The sequence below is a fragment of the Neolamprologus brichardi genome, chromosome 9, assembly GCF_056152115.1.
Source record: "Neolamprologus brichardi isolate AB-2024 chromosome 9, ASM5615211v1, whole genome shotgun sequence".
In the NCBI taxonomy this organism is placed as follows: domain Eukaryota; kingdom Metazoa; phylum Chordata; class Actinopteri; order Cichliformes; family Cichlidae; genus Neolamprologus; species Neolamprologus brichardi.
The window spans coordinates 18026756-18041828 of NC_142112.1; the positions used below are offsets into that span (position 1 = coordinate 18026756).

The 15073-nt window shown below is 41.0% G+C and overlaps 1 protein-coding gene across 1 annotated transcript; it reads right to left on the reverse strand.

The window, feature by feature from the left end:
* Positions 1-973: 973 nt before the first annotated feature.
* rec8b (REC8 meiotic recombination protein b) lies at positions 974-14124 on the reverse strand. The gene is made up of 18 exons (XM_087846056.1): positions 13954-14124; positions 13776-13844; positions 13438-13580; positions 12252-12327; positions 11695-11812; positions 9521-9587; positions 9346-9413; positions 8554-8635; positions 7705-7762; positions 7334-7526; positions 6843-6977; positions 5885-5960; positions 5307-5485; positions 5014-5053; positions 4851-4926; positions 4663-4764; positions 1728-1834; positions 974-1543 (listed from the first exon to the last, which is right to left on the reverse strand). The coding sequence occupies exons 1-18, from the start codon at positions 14007-14009 to the stop codon at positions 1452-1454; spliced, it is 1737 nt and encodes a 578-aa protein (XP_087702182.1). The 5' UTR covers positions 14010-14124; the 3' UTR covers positions 974-1451.
* Positions 14125-15073: the final 949 nt, after the last annotated feature.

Below are 15073 nucleotides of genomic sequence, written 5' to 3' on the forward strand. Positions count from 1 at the left end.
ACTGATTGGTGATTTCAGGCTAAATTAGTGAACTCTGTGACAAGAAAGGAAGTGAAAACGCTACAAGGTCACTTCAGGTTCAATGTCAACAACACATTCATGACTGCTTAATGAGATAATCCATCCACCATATCTAGTCCTCCACTTATCATCGTCAGGCTTCCCCGTGTGCCCTCTGTCTCATTTCTCTGAGAGCTGAGGTGAGACAGCAGTCTTTCACATCACAGCGTCACATTTTCCGCTGTAAAGAAAAAAATGCATTCCAACTTTCAAAGTTTCAATCCTGCTGCTTTAGGACACAAACACAGGACGTGTAGCATCACACCGGGCACACTGTGCGCTGTCCTGTACACTTATCTTCAGCTTTTCACATTCCTTTGGTAACACAGATTGCAGCTTTTTATTGTGTACATACAAACTTTCGTCCCTGCAGTTCCTTTGATGCTGCAGGGACGTTAGACAGGGAATCTCCACTGTTAATGGCCACAGTGACAAACTATCAAAACTAATGTTAAGCAAACTATTGCACCATAAATGTTTTTGTACACAGTGGAAAACGTAGCAATCAGCTGGCTATTCTTGTACCAAACATTATGTACAACGGACACTTCTTGGCACGATGTCACCACCTGAATGCATATCAACAAAATTCCCATTCCAGTGTGCTGATGTGAATGAGGATTTCTGCCCTGACCTCAGCTCGGGCTTCTTGGCCTCATCGAGGTATTTGACAAGCAAGCGCTCATATCGCTATTGAGCCATGAGGTCACAGAGGAGTTTTTCTGCCAGCGAGGCACCATCTGGTCCCATCACAGGCAGGAGATAAAGCCTCTGTAACATTTCACATTTCATTAATTTCTATATGCAGCATGTTTCTACAGCATGTGCAGAATCTGAAAGAGAGAGACTGATGTGTAGGCTTTTTGTAAGAGGCTCAGTCATCGTATGACAATGAAGAGAAGTCCAGTCCTTTGAGATGCAAAGAATAAGTAACATTTTATTAAAGATTTTAGTCTTTAAAGAGCTAAAATTTAACACAGCAAATACAAACTGTATAAAAGTGGAGTTAATTTTTATCCTTTTTAATATTTTTAACAGAGAAAATAAAAATATAAAACAAAAGAAAAAAGCTATTATAATACAACACTCAGTCCAAACTGCAACACTCTATGTTTAAACACCTAAAAATATAACCATATAAGCAATAAATCTGAACCACATGAGTAGGATAACATTTTTAAAAATATCCTTAAAAATACTGAATTTCCAAGCATAAAAACATGAAACGCTGATCGGTTTTTTTTTTGTTGTTGTTTTTTAAAAAGGGTCATGTTTAATTAAAAGTAATTCATATAATAATCTTCATATGCTATTAATTAAAAACTGGATTTAACAATGTGTTCAGATGAGCTGAATCTCTACTAGGTTTTAGCTGGATGCTGTAGGTGTGTTCAGGCAGCCATCGTCAGCTTAGCAGAGCTTATGGTGATGCTGCTGTAGGGCTCAGTCTGATGTACGGTCACCTGTCCAGCAGACAGGAGCTCTGTTGGAAGGAAGCGTCACAGAATAGGGCCATTAAACATGTTACAGAGACCGCACTCTGTGACAGCCTTTGTTACTGTACAATGCAGGGAAGTTTGTGAAAGGTCAGCTTTAATGACACATCAATCCACCTCATTCTTCAAAGCTCTAAAAATCAATAAAATCCATTTTTGTCTTTCCCATACCCAGCAGTTTGTAGAATGTGTCAGTTGCAGTGGAGCGATTGGCCTCAGGGGGCAGCAGAGAGTCAAAGATGACTTCACCAAACCTCTGCAGGCTGAAGGTGATCCAGCTGGAAAAAAAACGTGGTTTTTTTTGTTTTGTTTTTTTTTTAATATGTAGAGGAAGTACAGATTACGTTTTTTTTAAACAATGATTTCATTTATTAAGAAAACCAAGTTACCCAAACCTTCCATGTCCTGTGTGAAAATGTGAGAAATCCCTTAAATCAACACGTCTAACAAGGTAAAGTAGGCTAAAAGCACATCATGCCACAATCTAAAGAAAGAGCTAAGAAAAAAGTCACTGGCATCAGTCAGTCTGGAAAAGGTTACAAAGCCAGTTCTAAAGTCTGGGAACTCCAGTGATCCAAAGTGAGAGTCATTATCCACACATGGAGAAAAACTGTAGGGAATCATCCCAGGAGTGGCCAGTCTACAAAAGTTACTTCAAGAGCGCAGCAATGATTCATCCAGGAGGTCGCAAAAGTGACAAGGCCTCATTTGTCTCTGTTAAGGTCAGAGTTCATGATTCAATGATAAGAAAGAGACTGGGCAAAAATGGCACCCATGGGAGAGTTCAAGGAGAAAACCACTGCTGAGCAAACAGAACACAAAGGCTCAACTCACATCTGTTAAAAAGCATCTTGATGTTCCCAGAGACGTTTGGGAAAACACTCCAATAAAACAATTCTGAAAAGAAGAGTGGGCCAAAATTCCTCGACAGTGATGTGAATGACTCACTATCAGTTATCAATCATGTCTGATTGTAGTTCTTGCTGCCAAGGGTGGTGCAGCCAGTTGTTAATCTTAGGTGGTTATTTCATTTTTACACAAGGGACATGTAGTTTTGGATAAATAAAATCATAATTTCACCAAACTGCATTTTGTATTTACTTGGGTTGTATTTGTCTGATATTAAAATCTAAAATGTGACAATTTACAAAAACTGAAATCATGAAGGGAGCAAATACTTTTTCACAGTATTTGACATTTAAACAAAATCAGTCAGGGATACGTGTCAGACTCATCCCTCAGGTCTGCTGCTTCCTTTCTGTTTAGAATTTCAAAGCAAATGTCCACCAACTTAGAAAGCAGGTCAACCTGTTATGCTGGAGGCAAAAAGTGTATATGCAATTATACATGTTACCGGACATGAATATAATTATAGATGCACTGTGATCAACAGTTTCACTGTCTGACGCATGAACTGAATAAAAATTAGAGCTTTCCAAGACATAAACCAGATCAAACCAACAGGGAGACTCCCAGATGACAGCTCAGTGCAACATCCCTGAAAACACTGAAGACAAGTGTGCATTAAAAGACGAGTGACCCCAACACTGTCACATAAGCAAGGATGTGAAAATGTCTCAGATGCTGTTTGTTGGCACACACTGGATAAAGATTACGAGTGTTGTTAAGCATTGTTTTGGCCTGCGTTAGAAAAGGAAAGTCACTGTGTTTCTCTTCATGCAATTCAACCAACACAGCTGGAACTCTGAATAAATAGACTAGTTGTCCTAGTTTTCAAACTGTAGCCATTAATGGTTCACCTTTAAAAGTCTGCCACAGCCTACCTTCAAATACAAAGAGCAGAGTAGCATGTCGTGCCACAAAAACTAATCACCTTGGGGTGATTCTGGCAACAGAGCAGAGTGTGGACTCTTCAGATCTCAACATGAGTGGATATTAGGAGGCTGGGCAGCATTAACAAAGAGCCTGCACTCAGGAGCCAGAAAGGATTAAAAAGTAAAGAAAGATCCTTCAGCATCCTGTATTATCACAGTGACTCTTACATGTTTACCTATGTTGCAACACATGCGTCAAACTCCTTCAGTTGGGGCTGTGTGGGCACACCTCCATGCCAAAGGTGCCACTACACCCTCTGCAGTGGTCGCTTTGCTCGTCTTTATTCCCACTGTTAAGGTGCTAGAAGCCACTGCGGTATTCTCCTTAACAGTTGCAACATCTCCCCCTGTGTGTTCGTGTGTCTCTGAGCTACTGTGCAGAACTATTGTTAAAATAATCATAAAAACGGGCACGATCGTACACTCGGGTCTTGCACGACCGGCCGATGTGTCACTAAGATCATGTCTCACGACACAGGATGAGATGTAAAAATCATCCCACGACACCCGTCACACAAGCGTCACAGAGTGGGACAAAGCAAGCAGAGGTGGACAATTTCAAAAGATGTTCGCTGTTTTACAAAGAGTACAGAGAGGCCTGCGCATGTAATCAGCAAGAGACGATCTCTGTTTTCAGGGAATATCATTTCTATTGATATACTGAATATACGAGAAAGAAACCCTCGGAGCTGATAAGAGGCAAGCAGTGTCAGGTAGACCATTTAGATGAGGACTTCCAGATAAACTGCAAACTTAATTTACAATTCAAAACCTTTCCTTGTGCCAACTTTCATATGAGCTGCCTGGCTAAAGCTATATATGTAAACCATCTGATCAGAGGCGTTTTTTCCCTTATATTTCCCACACAGCCACTGACATGTTAAGACTTACAAATAAGCACTTTGTTCCCACTTTGCTTTTACATAAGGACTGATGTTGTTTAATCGAATTCGTGCTACGAGCAACTGTCACACTCAGGCTGATGAGCAGGTTGTTAGGAGTTGGCGGTGTGGGCGCCATAATGAGAACATATAGTTCAGGATTCATGTGGACCAGATTGTAAGGACAGGCACGTCAATAACATCTATAGGTCTGGTCCACAATGTAACTCTCATTTCAAACAGTGGGCATCAGTGAGACTGAGTTTCACACAGCTGCAAATGTCTTTCATGCATTTCTTGGAGTTACAAAGTATGTTTGTGTGTCAGTGTGAGTGTGTTTGTGCGTGTTTGCTAGCTTATGTTTAGAGTGTTTCTTGCAGCACAAAGCACCTCAGCATGTCCCTGCTGTCTGCGTAACTCTGAGCCTCGGGCATCTCAATCCTTTCTTCTGCTATGGGCTCCATTGGTTGTTGGACTTCCTCCTGCAGAGACCTGCAGACACACACACACACACGCACACACACAGTGATGTTTCTTATGCACCGAGCTGTCCATCTTTCTATCCATCTGAGACTTACCATCTGCTGATGGAAGTAACGGCATCGCTTACTGATCGATCTTCTTTGGACATGTCCAGCATCATATCTGACACAGCTGCTTACACACACAAACACGCAGTGAGTGGCTTTGTGCTCTTAAAAAATCTAAGTAATCTGTGTCGAAGATGAGAGTTCTTCTTACATGAGCCCTCTGTGCTTTGCAGTCTTAAATCACTGGGTATCTGAGAAAGAGAGAGAGTAAAGAAATAGAAATGAGGTTTATAATCTGATTTATTTCACCAATGAGCTGAACAGACTGAGCTGGCAGACTACCACTGCGGGCTAACTGGATACCAGATAAGCCTTATTATTACAACTCTGGCTCCACAAACACCCTCTCAGAATTCAGGATGGCATTACACTGGAGTTTGGGAAGATTACCACTACTTTACATCAAAATCCTCCTCGTCGATGGTTAAATGTACGCAGACCCACCTCCTTCATGGACGAGTGCCTTCTCTTCCTCTCTGCCCTCATTATCTCTCTCTCTTGCTCTGACCCCAATCTCCCCTCCTCTTCTTCTTCCTCCTCCCCTTTCTCTTTTTCTTGTTTGGGCATGACGGCGAGTGAGGCCTGCTGTTTCCATAGCGTCTGGAGGTCGGAGTGAAGGAGGGCTGTAGATAGGGCAAAAGGCAGACAGGGTGCTATGCCGATAGGTTTTTTTTTTTCTCTACAGCTATAGTTTTTTTCACTATAGCTGATGACTGTGTTGGAGATTAGCCCCACCTATTAACATGCTGCTATGAAGCGATGTATTCAGTACTAGCAAACACTGTCAGAGGCCCAGTGAGGCTGAAGCTGATTAGATACATGCACAACATTCATGTGGCGAACAGACAAGTTGCAGCATTTCTCTCTCTTTATTTATTAGGCTTCCTTACATGATGCACAGGGGAACTCTAAGGGATTTTATACTGCTCAATCCGTCTGTGCTTTCATTACTTGGGAATAAAATGCTTAGAAATAATGGTTCGTATTCAGTCAACAGTAACTGTGTAGCTCCTGGTACTTACATCCACAGGGGGCGCTGAAGAGCTGAGCAGGAGTGGCACGCGTGGTCACAGACAGGAAGTCCAGCAACACGTCTGACTGAGAGAAAAAACAAGATTTTAGAGTGAAGGTTCTGGTGCAGCGAGGGAGGGAAACCAATCTCAGCATATCACAGGAATTTAAACATGGCAGCAAGGCAGGAAAGGAGCAACAAAGAAGGAAGGCAATGAAATCAATAAGCACTATTCCAGTGGGCAGAGAAGGAATAGAAGTGGAGAGCAGGAATTTAATTAACAGACACCCTGGTGAATAGACACTTTGATGGCAAGACTTTGATTACAGAACAGCAAAGACTGAAAATCGGTCAGTCAACCACTGATCCCCGTCAACTGAACCAGGAACATCCAGCGAAGACGGATTTTAGTATGGAGTCTTTGTGTCTATTGCCTCTTTTCCATTAATACCTACTCTGCTCAACTCCATTTTGGTTGTTTTCCACTACAATCGAGTACCACTTTGCTACGTGTGGGTCGTTATAGTAACGCGGACAAAAGTCCCGTGACGTGATTTGCATGTGACACAAACACAATAACAGCAGACAATGATTATCTACCTGCTGCTCAGTGTATGGCTTTTTCAGACTCAGGGACCGCGCTGCTTTTTGTGCAGCTCTCATGACGCCAATGACTGGCCAACTGTTGGCATGCAGTCTGTTGATGACACATTTTCGGATTGCCTCGGATCACCTGAAATCCCACAGGAGGTAACAAAAAGTCTAACGGAAAGCCCTAAAAAATGGATGGAGTCAAGTCGAGTAGAGACTCATGGAAAAGGTCTATATGTGTCTGAGAAGAAAAGAAGCTGTTAAATGTGTACATAACTCCAGCAGTTATGTGATGCAAACTGTCATCTGAAATATTTAGACTGAATTCATTCAGATAAATCTTTAAAAGTTCAGTGATGTCATCTTATTCTAACTACCTGTCTGAGCGTCTCGGCCCTCGGGTTCCCGATCTGCTCCTCCATTACTCTTTCAGATATCTGGACCTGAGGGTCTGCAAAGACCAGCTGACGCCTGCGTCTTCCACCGCGCTTCCTTAGAGGAGGAGCAGCCACCTGGTGGCACAGCAACAATCATACGTTTACAGTGCAATGACTTAACAGTCCGGGGTACGCATACTGGAAAATATGCAGCTCTGTGTTGACACACCCGCACATGCTTTCTATTATTTCTTTCTAAAACAAAACAAACTGCTCGTGAGTCACTGGGCTACGGGTGTCATAAAAACAAGCTGTCATCACAGTGTTTCCTACACAATCATCGTTCAATAGCCTAAAAATAAAACGTAGCTTTAATAGCTGTTTTTCCATCAACAAAAACCAGAGCCTTTCAGATACATCCCACACAGACACACCGGAAATCTTTTACTTTTTCACAAAACAGTAAAAGTGAGCAGTCCTCCTTATCCCACCTCATCACAGGGCCTTTCTGTCGTTCTGTCCCCCTCTCTCCCAGATGCCCCAGAGGGTGGAGATGGCATGGCAACTTGTACAGGGGTCATCTCTAGGGCAATGGTTGCCAAAGGAACCGCCATAGGCTGACCTGTCTCCTCGTCCAGAAGCCACACACTGTCCCGGTCTGTCCCCAACACCACCTCCTCCAGCCTGGAAACACACACGTAGCACGACACTGAAAATGTTCATGAGACAAAAACTGTTATCACACCTTTGAGACACACATAAATATTCCTGTAAGTCTGCGGTCTATTTTCTGTGCACGGGCCGTAACAGCCAGTGGAAACACAAACCATGTTTGTCACTTTTGTTTCTAACCAGGACTCACTGATCAGCAGAAGACATGGCTCCTTTCCAGCTGTTCTCCTCTGTCTGCTCCTCTGCATCTGTTTAACACGTGTTGTACTCAACGCTCAGAGAAACAAGACACATACAAACTAACAGTTTTCACCAAATGACCCAAACTAATGAATCAAGTGGCTTAAATCTATTCTAATAAGACCCTAAAAAAATCCTTTTCTACTCTCTCACTCATGTTTTAACAGAGAAAATTGGAACTAAATACAAGCTACTCACATGTTGTCCTGTCTTTTATAATTTTTGTCAGAGTAGAAGAGGCGATCTAAAGTTTCTGCCTCTCTGCTCTCCAATGAAACCAACCAGTTTCCAGAAAATAAATGTTTTCTTTCTGGTAGCAAAAGCACTCATGGGGTCAGAGCGGCTCTTTTTCCAATTATAGCCGTGGCACAAAGAATTTGACCCGGCTGATGGGGGCAGTCACATTACAACAGGCTTTCTCCTGACTCAGAATGGGGTCTTGTTGTAGGTGACCACATGCTTACAGTAAAGTAAATAAGTTCCGGTTTTGGCAGAAATCGATGCCTTTTCCTGTTATTTCTCAGGATTTCATAAACAAAAACGTCTTCAAGGCTTGGAATTAATGAAGCTAGCTTCAAATGTGGGTGACCTGTCTTTGCCACTCCTAAAACCTCTTAGAAGACAGTGCCAAAAATTTCCTCTAGGCAGAGAAAATACCCTGTACACGAGAGGGACGTGTTGCAGAGCTGATAAGAATTTCTGCAAAGCTAAAACATGACGTCAGGCTAAACACATAAAACCCTGTTATATGTGCACAGTGCTTATCACAAAGGACAATCAATGAGTCTGACAGAAACACCTTTATGGAACTGGTCAGCTTGGTCCATCAACAAGTCAATCTCTCTGGCTGTAGCTTCAGGAAGATCAGCTCCCTCGAAATCCTGACACAGAAAATGTAAGACGCGTGAATAAAAGACAGAAATAAAAATACAGCAGCAGCAACAGAGCTGAGAGTACAGATATTACCATGTTTCTGCTTGCATAGCAAAACTAAACTCATGAGACTGACAGTGCAACAGGGATGTGAGCAGCATGTCTCTGTGAGCAAACTGTGCACGCAGGCTGATGTAATTAAGCCCGATCTCAACAAGCCAAAATGGATATCATCAGCTGATGCAGTTCATGAGGGCCATGGGCAGTCTCTAAGTGACAGAGCGAGGAGGCTAATACTGTGTGATGGTCCTGCTCGACTTACAGTAGGGAAACATCCCTCCTCCTTCTTTTCTCTCTGTCTGTCATTTTGATCCACATTCCCTCACACCACTCACTTCACTTCATCTTATACACACTGGATTGGTTTGAGCACTTCAAAATAAGAGTTCTTATAAATATCTGGCCTTGTTTAACAGTAAACATCTTTCTCACAAGAACATGTGACAGTGTACTACATCTTCTGCCTTTGATGCTGCTCCCTCGTCACAAAGCATGAGGCACACAGGAAGCAGGCTTCTAGCTTGTGACAAAGATGTTAACTGAAGATGTTGTGGGCACACGGTCCACATCCTGGCTCAGTGATTCACCAGGACGCCTGCTGTAACTAAAAATGATGACTGGGGTGTTTCTTGTCCCCGCACTATGACAGAGAGTTTACCTCAGCAGCGGTGATGATGAAGTGCTCCTTCTCAGTTAGAGTGATGGCAGCTGGAGGTGACCTGAAACCTGGTTTAACATTGGAGGAGGAATTAGGAGCACAAGGATGTGAGAGTAGCTGAGATTGAAATGGGGAGCAGCTACAGCTTTTTAAAATGCCAGAGTTTTCATCTCACCTCGTGTGGTGTGGGGACTGGGCACCAGGGAGTGCTGTGAACCAACATCTTCAATCACAAACCCCGTCTGGAAGCGCACATCACAAACATGTAAAAAACACTTATGATGCAGTGCAGCGATCCTTTAAATCCATATAACGTTGACTCATTCTACTCATTACAGATTATGAGGACAAAGTTCAAGTCCAGGTCTGCCAGATTTACAGCACCCACACTCAGCAAGGAGTTATTCACTGTGATTTAACTGACTCAACACTATGAAGTATTGTAAGCAGGGAGAAATATAGTGCACAACCCCATTGCCACACGACTCGAGGTGTAAATAAAACCAGAATGCAATGACTTGCAAATCTCACAAACCCATATTTTATTCACAGTAGCAGTAATATAGTAATATACCAAATGTTTAAACTGAGAGAATGCAACAATTCAGGAAAAAAAAAATCATTTCATGGCAGCAACATGTTTCAAAAAAGTTGTTACAGGGCCACGTTTACTGCTGTGTATCATCCCCTCATCTTTTAACAACAGTCTGTAAACATCTGGAAGCTGAGGAGAGCAGCTGCTGGACTTTTGGGAGAGGAATACAGTCCCGACAGTCCGGGGTCTTCTCTGTCGTATTTCTCATGCCAAATGTTTCCATTTGCTCTAAAACCTGTTTACACCCTTCAACACTGATGGTGTCTTTACAGGTGTGCAAGGTGCCAATACTATAGGCACTAATGCCATCAGAGATGGCTTTTGAACCGAGTGTTGATAACAACCCGGATGATTCCTCTTCTCTTTAATCTGAACTATAGGGCATCTATAACAGAATAATTTCATTTTAAATGAGCTTTGGCCGAGAGAAGGGCAGGATCACGTTCATATCGGGCTTCTTGTCACGATAAGAACTTTAACCTGCATTTTAAAGGGGCATAGTGAATTGTGCTCACACACATGCCTGTTTTATTGCAGTGAGACCTGAGGCTCTGAAGATCATCTCATGGGCATCCCATACTAATTTTTGGCCTTGATCCTTGCACACACAGATTTCTCCAGGATCTCTTAATCTTTTGAGTATTTATGATTATGTACTGTAGATGATGAAATATATGGTGAAAAGTTTTTTTTCTGAAGTTGTTCTGCAGAAACCTCTTTAAGATGCATTTTTTATACCCAGTCACATTGCTCACTAGGTAACTTCTTAACTGCAAAATGTTCCTCAAGCTGTTTCTTTATTGTACCTCTTACTTACTCAAAGCTTTTCCAGCCTTTTGCTGCCCCATGCCAACTTCTCTGAGACATGTCGCTGCCGTAAAAATTCAAAATGAGGTGTTATCCTTCACGAAATAATAAAATCTCTTAGTTTAAACATTTGATATGTTTTCTGTGATCTATTGTGAATAAAATGTGGTTTTATGAGATTTGTAAATCACTGCATTTCCCCCCCAGTTTATTTCAAACCCAACTTCTTTGGAATTAGGCTTGTAAACCCCAAAAGGTTGATTCTGTTCACCTGGACGTGGCGTTTTTTAGTGCGAGAAACGTATCATCACTCATCCAAGTGACTTCTTCAGTCTCAGCTGATTGGAGGTTTCCCCAACCTTATAAACAGTACATTTGCACAATAACTGAAACCAGCCCACTGAATGAACAATGGGCTGCGAGGTCAGCTCCTTGATCATTAATATGCTAATTGTCATGACCGTTGATCAAAAACCACTGATCAAAGCCCATTTGTAAACATTACCATAAAACAATAATCCAAGTAAATGGTGCATGTGTAATTTGTGGTAACAAACAAACAAAACTGTGTGAAATAACAGTAAGTTCTGCATTTATATGACCAGTCACAATTTCAGGACATCAGATGTTTGTCTGTGTGTTAGGATAAGGACTAAATGTCACAAATAGTCTTGCATATGAAGCTCAACAATGAACTGATCTTTACAAGTCAGAAGATTTTTTTGGAAACAGGAGTTCGCCTGCATGTGTGAAATCCTGCAAGTTTCTATTATTATGATTCATGGTAAATCTAATCATTATTGTAATAGTAGCAGCTACTGCTGCCTCTCACCCGCATGCTTACAGAGTGTGACCTTCAACACTGACTGCAGTCCCTCTGTAGCTTACCTGACATATTACAGAGGCATGCATATATAATACTGGTGTATAATGGTGGCTGTATGTACCTGGGGTAATTTGTATGGGCTGGGTAGGTGGTGAGATTCCATGATACCAAAGAAGGGATCCTGAGCTCCTTCTGCCTCCTCCATCATGTACAGGATGTCAGGTATATCCAAAGCATTCCTACAGTGTGATACGCCAATGTTATTACTCAACATATTCACACACTGCACACATTTTAGAATTTGCAGTTTCTAATAATATAAAATATCACTGGAATAAGACTAGAGCTCCTTCATATCGCACAAAATGGATTAATAAATAGCAAAGTGCATAACATTACTGCTGTTCCATAATGTGGCTTATGAAACATTGATGAAGCTATTTAAAGGGAAGGAGAGCCATTTGTCCACTCATTTAAACGGCATATTCTCCATTTTACTGTTTATTACTCCAAACAATCTGTTTGTCATCTCATAAATATTCAACAACAAGCCTGTGAGCTCACACTTCCCCAAACAGCTAAAACTTCCTGACAGTTCTGCTATTTTTTTTTCAGATGCCGCAAGAGACAAAACTTTCTTCCCCTGTGGATTAGCACACTGTGCGTGCATACACAGACCTGCCAGATTCAGCCATGTCTATAGGTACACATCTTTTACAGCGCAGCAGGCGGTCTATGGTTTGTTGAACCTCCTCTGGAAAACAGAAAAATTATGCACACGACTCGTACAAATACAGAGGTGCAAGAAGAGGCATCACATGTAAGTTAACAGTGACAAATGTACTAAAGGTCACTTCAAGCTAACATGTGTATTCAACATCCTCATTGATAAAAGGTACTAAGAGTATTTAGGTTGCTTGTACTGGCAACCTGTCCAGGATGTACCCGACCTCTCCCCCAAAGCCAGGATTGCCTCCAGCCCCATAGGACCTTCAACTGAATAAGCATATAAAAAAATGGATGTCTGGAAAAAAAAAAATGAGCAGGGAGGATGTTTGTGTCCCATTTTACAATGACCATACCAAACTCCACTAAGCCCTGCTTAATAATACCATATAAACATCATACCCACACACTTGGAGGTTTTATTGTACTGGTGGGTGAAATTAAATGCCACTGCAGACAATGGCTGCTTTCTTGGCATCTCCTCCTGCTGATCATCCTGCATTATGTTTCACCGTTTTCATCAACCATGACAGCAGCATGATTGCGAATCTGTCGGATGCAATATCATCGTCAGGCTGCAATTTGAGACCTGATGAATCGAGACTGTTGCGCTGTGTTTGATGATGTTGCTTTCATTAGTTCCATATTGGCTTCTAAATCACACTTATCAGGGGGAGCTGGGATGATAGCATTGTTTTGGTTTTTGCACCAAAACAGTTTTCATGACACAGAGAGAAGGTGACAAACACAATCTGTCTGATGTGTTTTGCATAAAGTAAACAAGCTGGGCTTTTTTCCCCAGTTAACATCAATCATGAAAAATAATGAAGCTGCTCTGTTTTTGCTTTTGGTTTATTTGAGTTAGTGTTTTTGTTGGGTTTTTTAGGTTCAATTGAAAATCATTTTGCCAACCAACTCCCTTTTTTTTTTGCTAATCCTATATAAGCAAGCTACCATGAAATGATTCCCATTTATTTTTTAATCCATGTTAGTCATCTCCTCAGTGTTTTGTATACAAATTTGACAACTACTTCAGTGACTCAACTTGCAGCACAGTGTGTAGGGAAAGCAGAGGAATGTGGCTGATCACATGATTTTAGTTTCTCTTGTTTCTGCTGTCTTTCTGTTTGTTCCTCACCAAGCAAGAAGCCACACTGCCTGTGGTAGACTACAACCACTCCGTACTGCAGTTGAGAGGACAGGTACAGAGAGAACCGAGGCCTGGGCAGGCTGGGTTGTGGTGGAGGAACCTGTGCGGTCACATAGTCCAAAATCTCCCCGCTGTAAACATTCAAAATTAGGCAGATGAATCTTGACTAAATGTGCACAGTAAAACTTAGCTGCACAATTTACTGGCAAATGGAGATGTAGTGAAGTGCTAAGTTTGAACTAAGTAACCTAAACTAGTCTAAACCTTTGCTAATCTACTTTAGCAATTTTATCAGCCTTGCTATACAAAAACGTGCACATTCATACCAGGTCCGCTTGACATTGACTCTCAGAAGCTCTCTGCGGGTCACCCTGATGCCTTTAGTGGCTGCTAACCTGAATAACAAAACACATTTACAAAATTTAGACATAACAGTTAGCTAGTCAGGAGGTAATGTTCATCAGGACTTCTTGCTAATGGCTTTGAAGCAACATGTAGACTCACCAAATTGTGGAAAAACATCCAGAATGTCGCTGGAGTACATTGGGGTAGTAAAACATTTCGTCTTATCTGTAAATAAAAATGCAAGAAGTTAAAGAAAAGAGGACCAAGTTTAGGAACTAGATTAAAACACCAATCTTTGCCGAAATTTAAGTCTCGGTTTCCCGCCTCAAAACATGCTCCACCAATCCGGTTTCAGATTCAGGACACGATAGTAAACACCCATGATGCGTTCAAGTACTAAAAATAAATCCATTGCTGCATAAATAAATGTAAGATGAGTAGTTATGTTAGACTTTGCCCGTTTAAAGAAAAACTAACATAGAGCCTTACAATTAAAAAGGGCATCAAATTACTGTAAAACTGATGATTAAGACTGATAGCAGTACTCAAGTACTATATGGCTTTAGGTTTTACTTGTTCCCATTTAATGTAATATTATATAACTCTGCTCCCTTTGTGAACAAATGGATTTTTTTGTTTTTATTTTTGTTTTATTTATTTCACAGCCATACTAGTTACAAACACTAAAACTTTAAAATGCAAAGTATTTGAACTGATTATATTTATGTTTTTTATAATCATAATGTAATTGCCTGAAGCACATTTGTATGTTCCCTGTGCAGGGCACACTGAGTGCCAACAGGTATATGGGGTATACAAACATTTTATACAACAGTTCAACCAAGCACAGAATGAAGTGTCATAATGTATAATAGCACTGTAGCACATGCATGTATATTTGTATGTTCCCTATCTGTATACTTGCTAGTATTTAAAAAATATTAAAACATTTTATGTAAAGTTTTCATAGTTACTAAACAATATATAAAATATAGCACCTAGACTGTGATGGCATAGCATAGGAAAGTATAGAAAGTTCAGTTTTGTTGAGTTATCATGCCATTATTTTGATAAAGATTAAAAATATAGCTTTAGAGCAAAATTATCCTCTTTCAGAGAATGGTACTTTAATTATGCTTTTGCTGCTAACATTTCTATAATTTATTAAGTAATGAGTAATGCAATATATAATCATGTAATGTTGAAAAATTATTCCTATTCTTAGTCCTAATATGAAGACACATTAAAATCAATATAACTGAACTGTGAGTCAGTTTTC

Bases quoted from the DNA above. Each gene is read 5' to 3' on its own strand.
- rec8b (XM_087846056.1), bottom strand. From the start codon at position 14,009: ATGTTTTACTACCCCAATGTACTCCAGCGACATTCTGGATGTTTTTCC. The intron at 5,486-5,884 runs GTAAGTACCAGG...CCCTATCTACAG, and splicing joins CTTCAGCGCCCCCTGTGGAT to CCCTCCTTCACTCCGACCTC. The intron at 4,927-5,013 runs GTAAGAAGAACT...GTGTGTAAGCAG, and splicing joins GCAAAGCACAGAGGGCTCAT to CTGTGTCAGATATGATGCTG.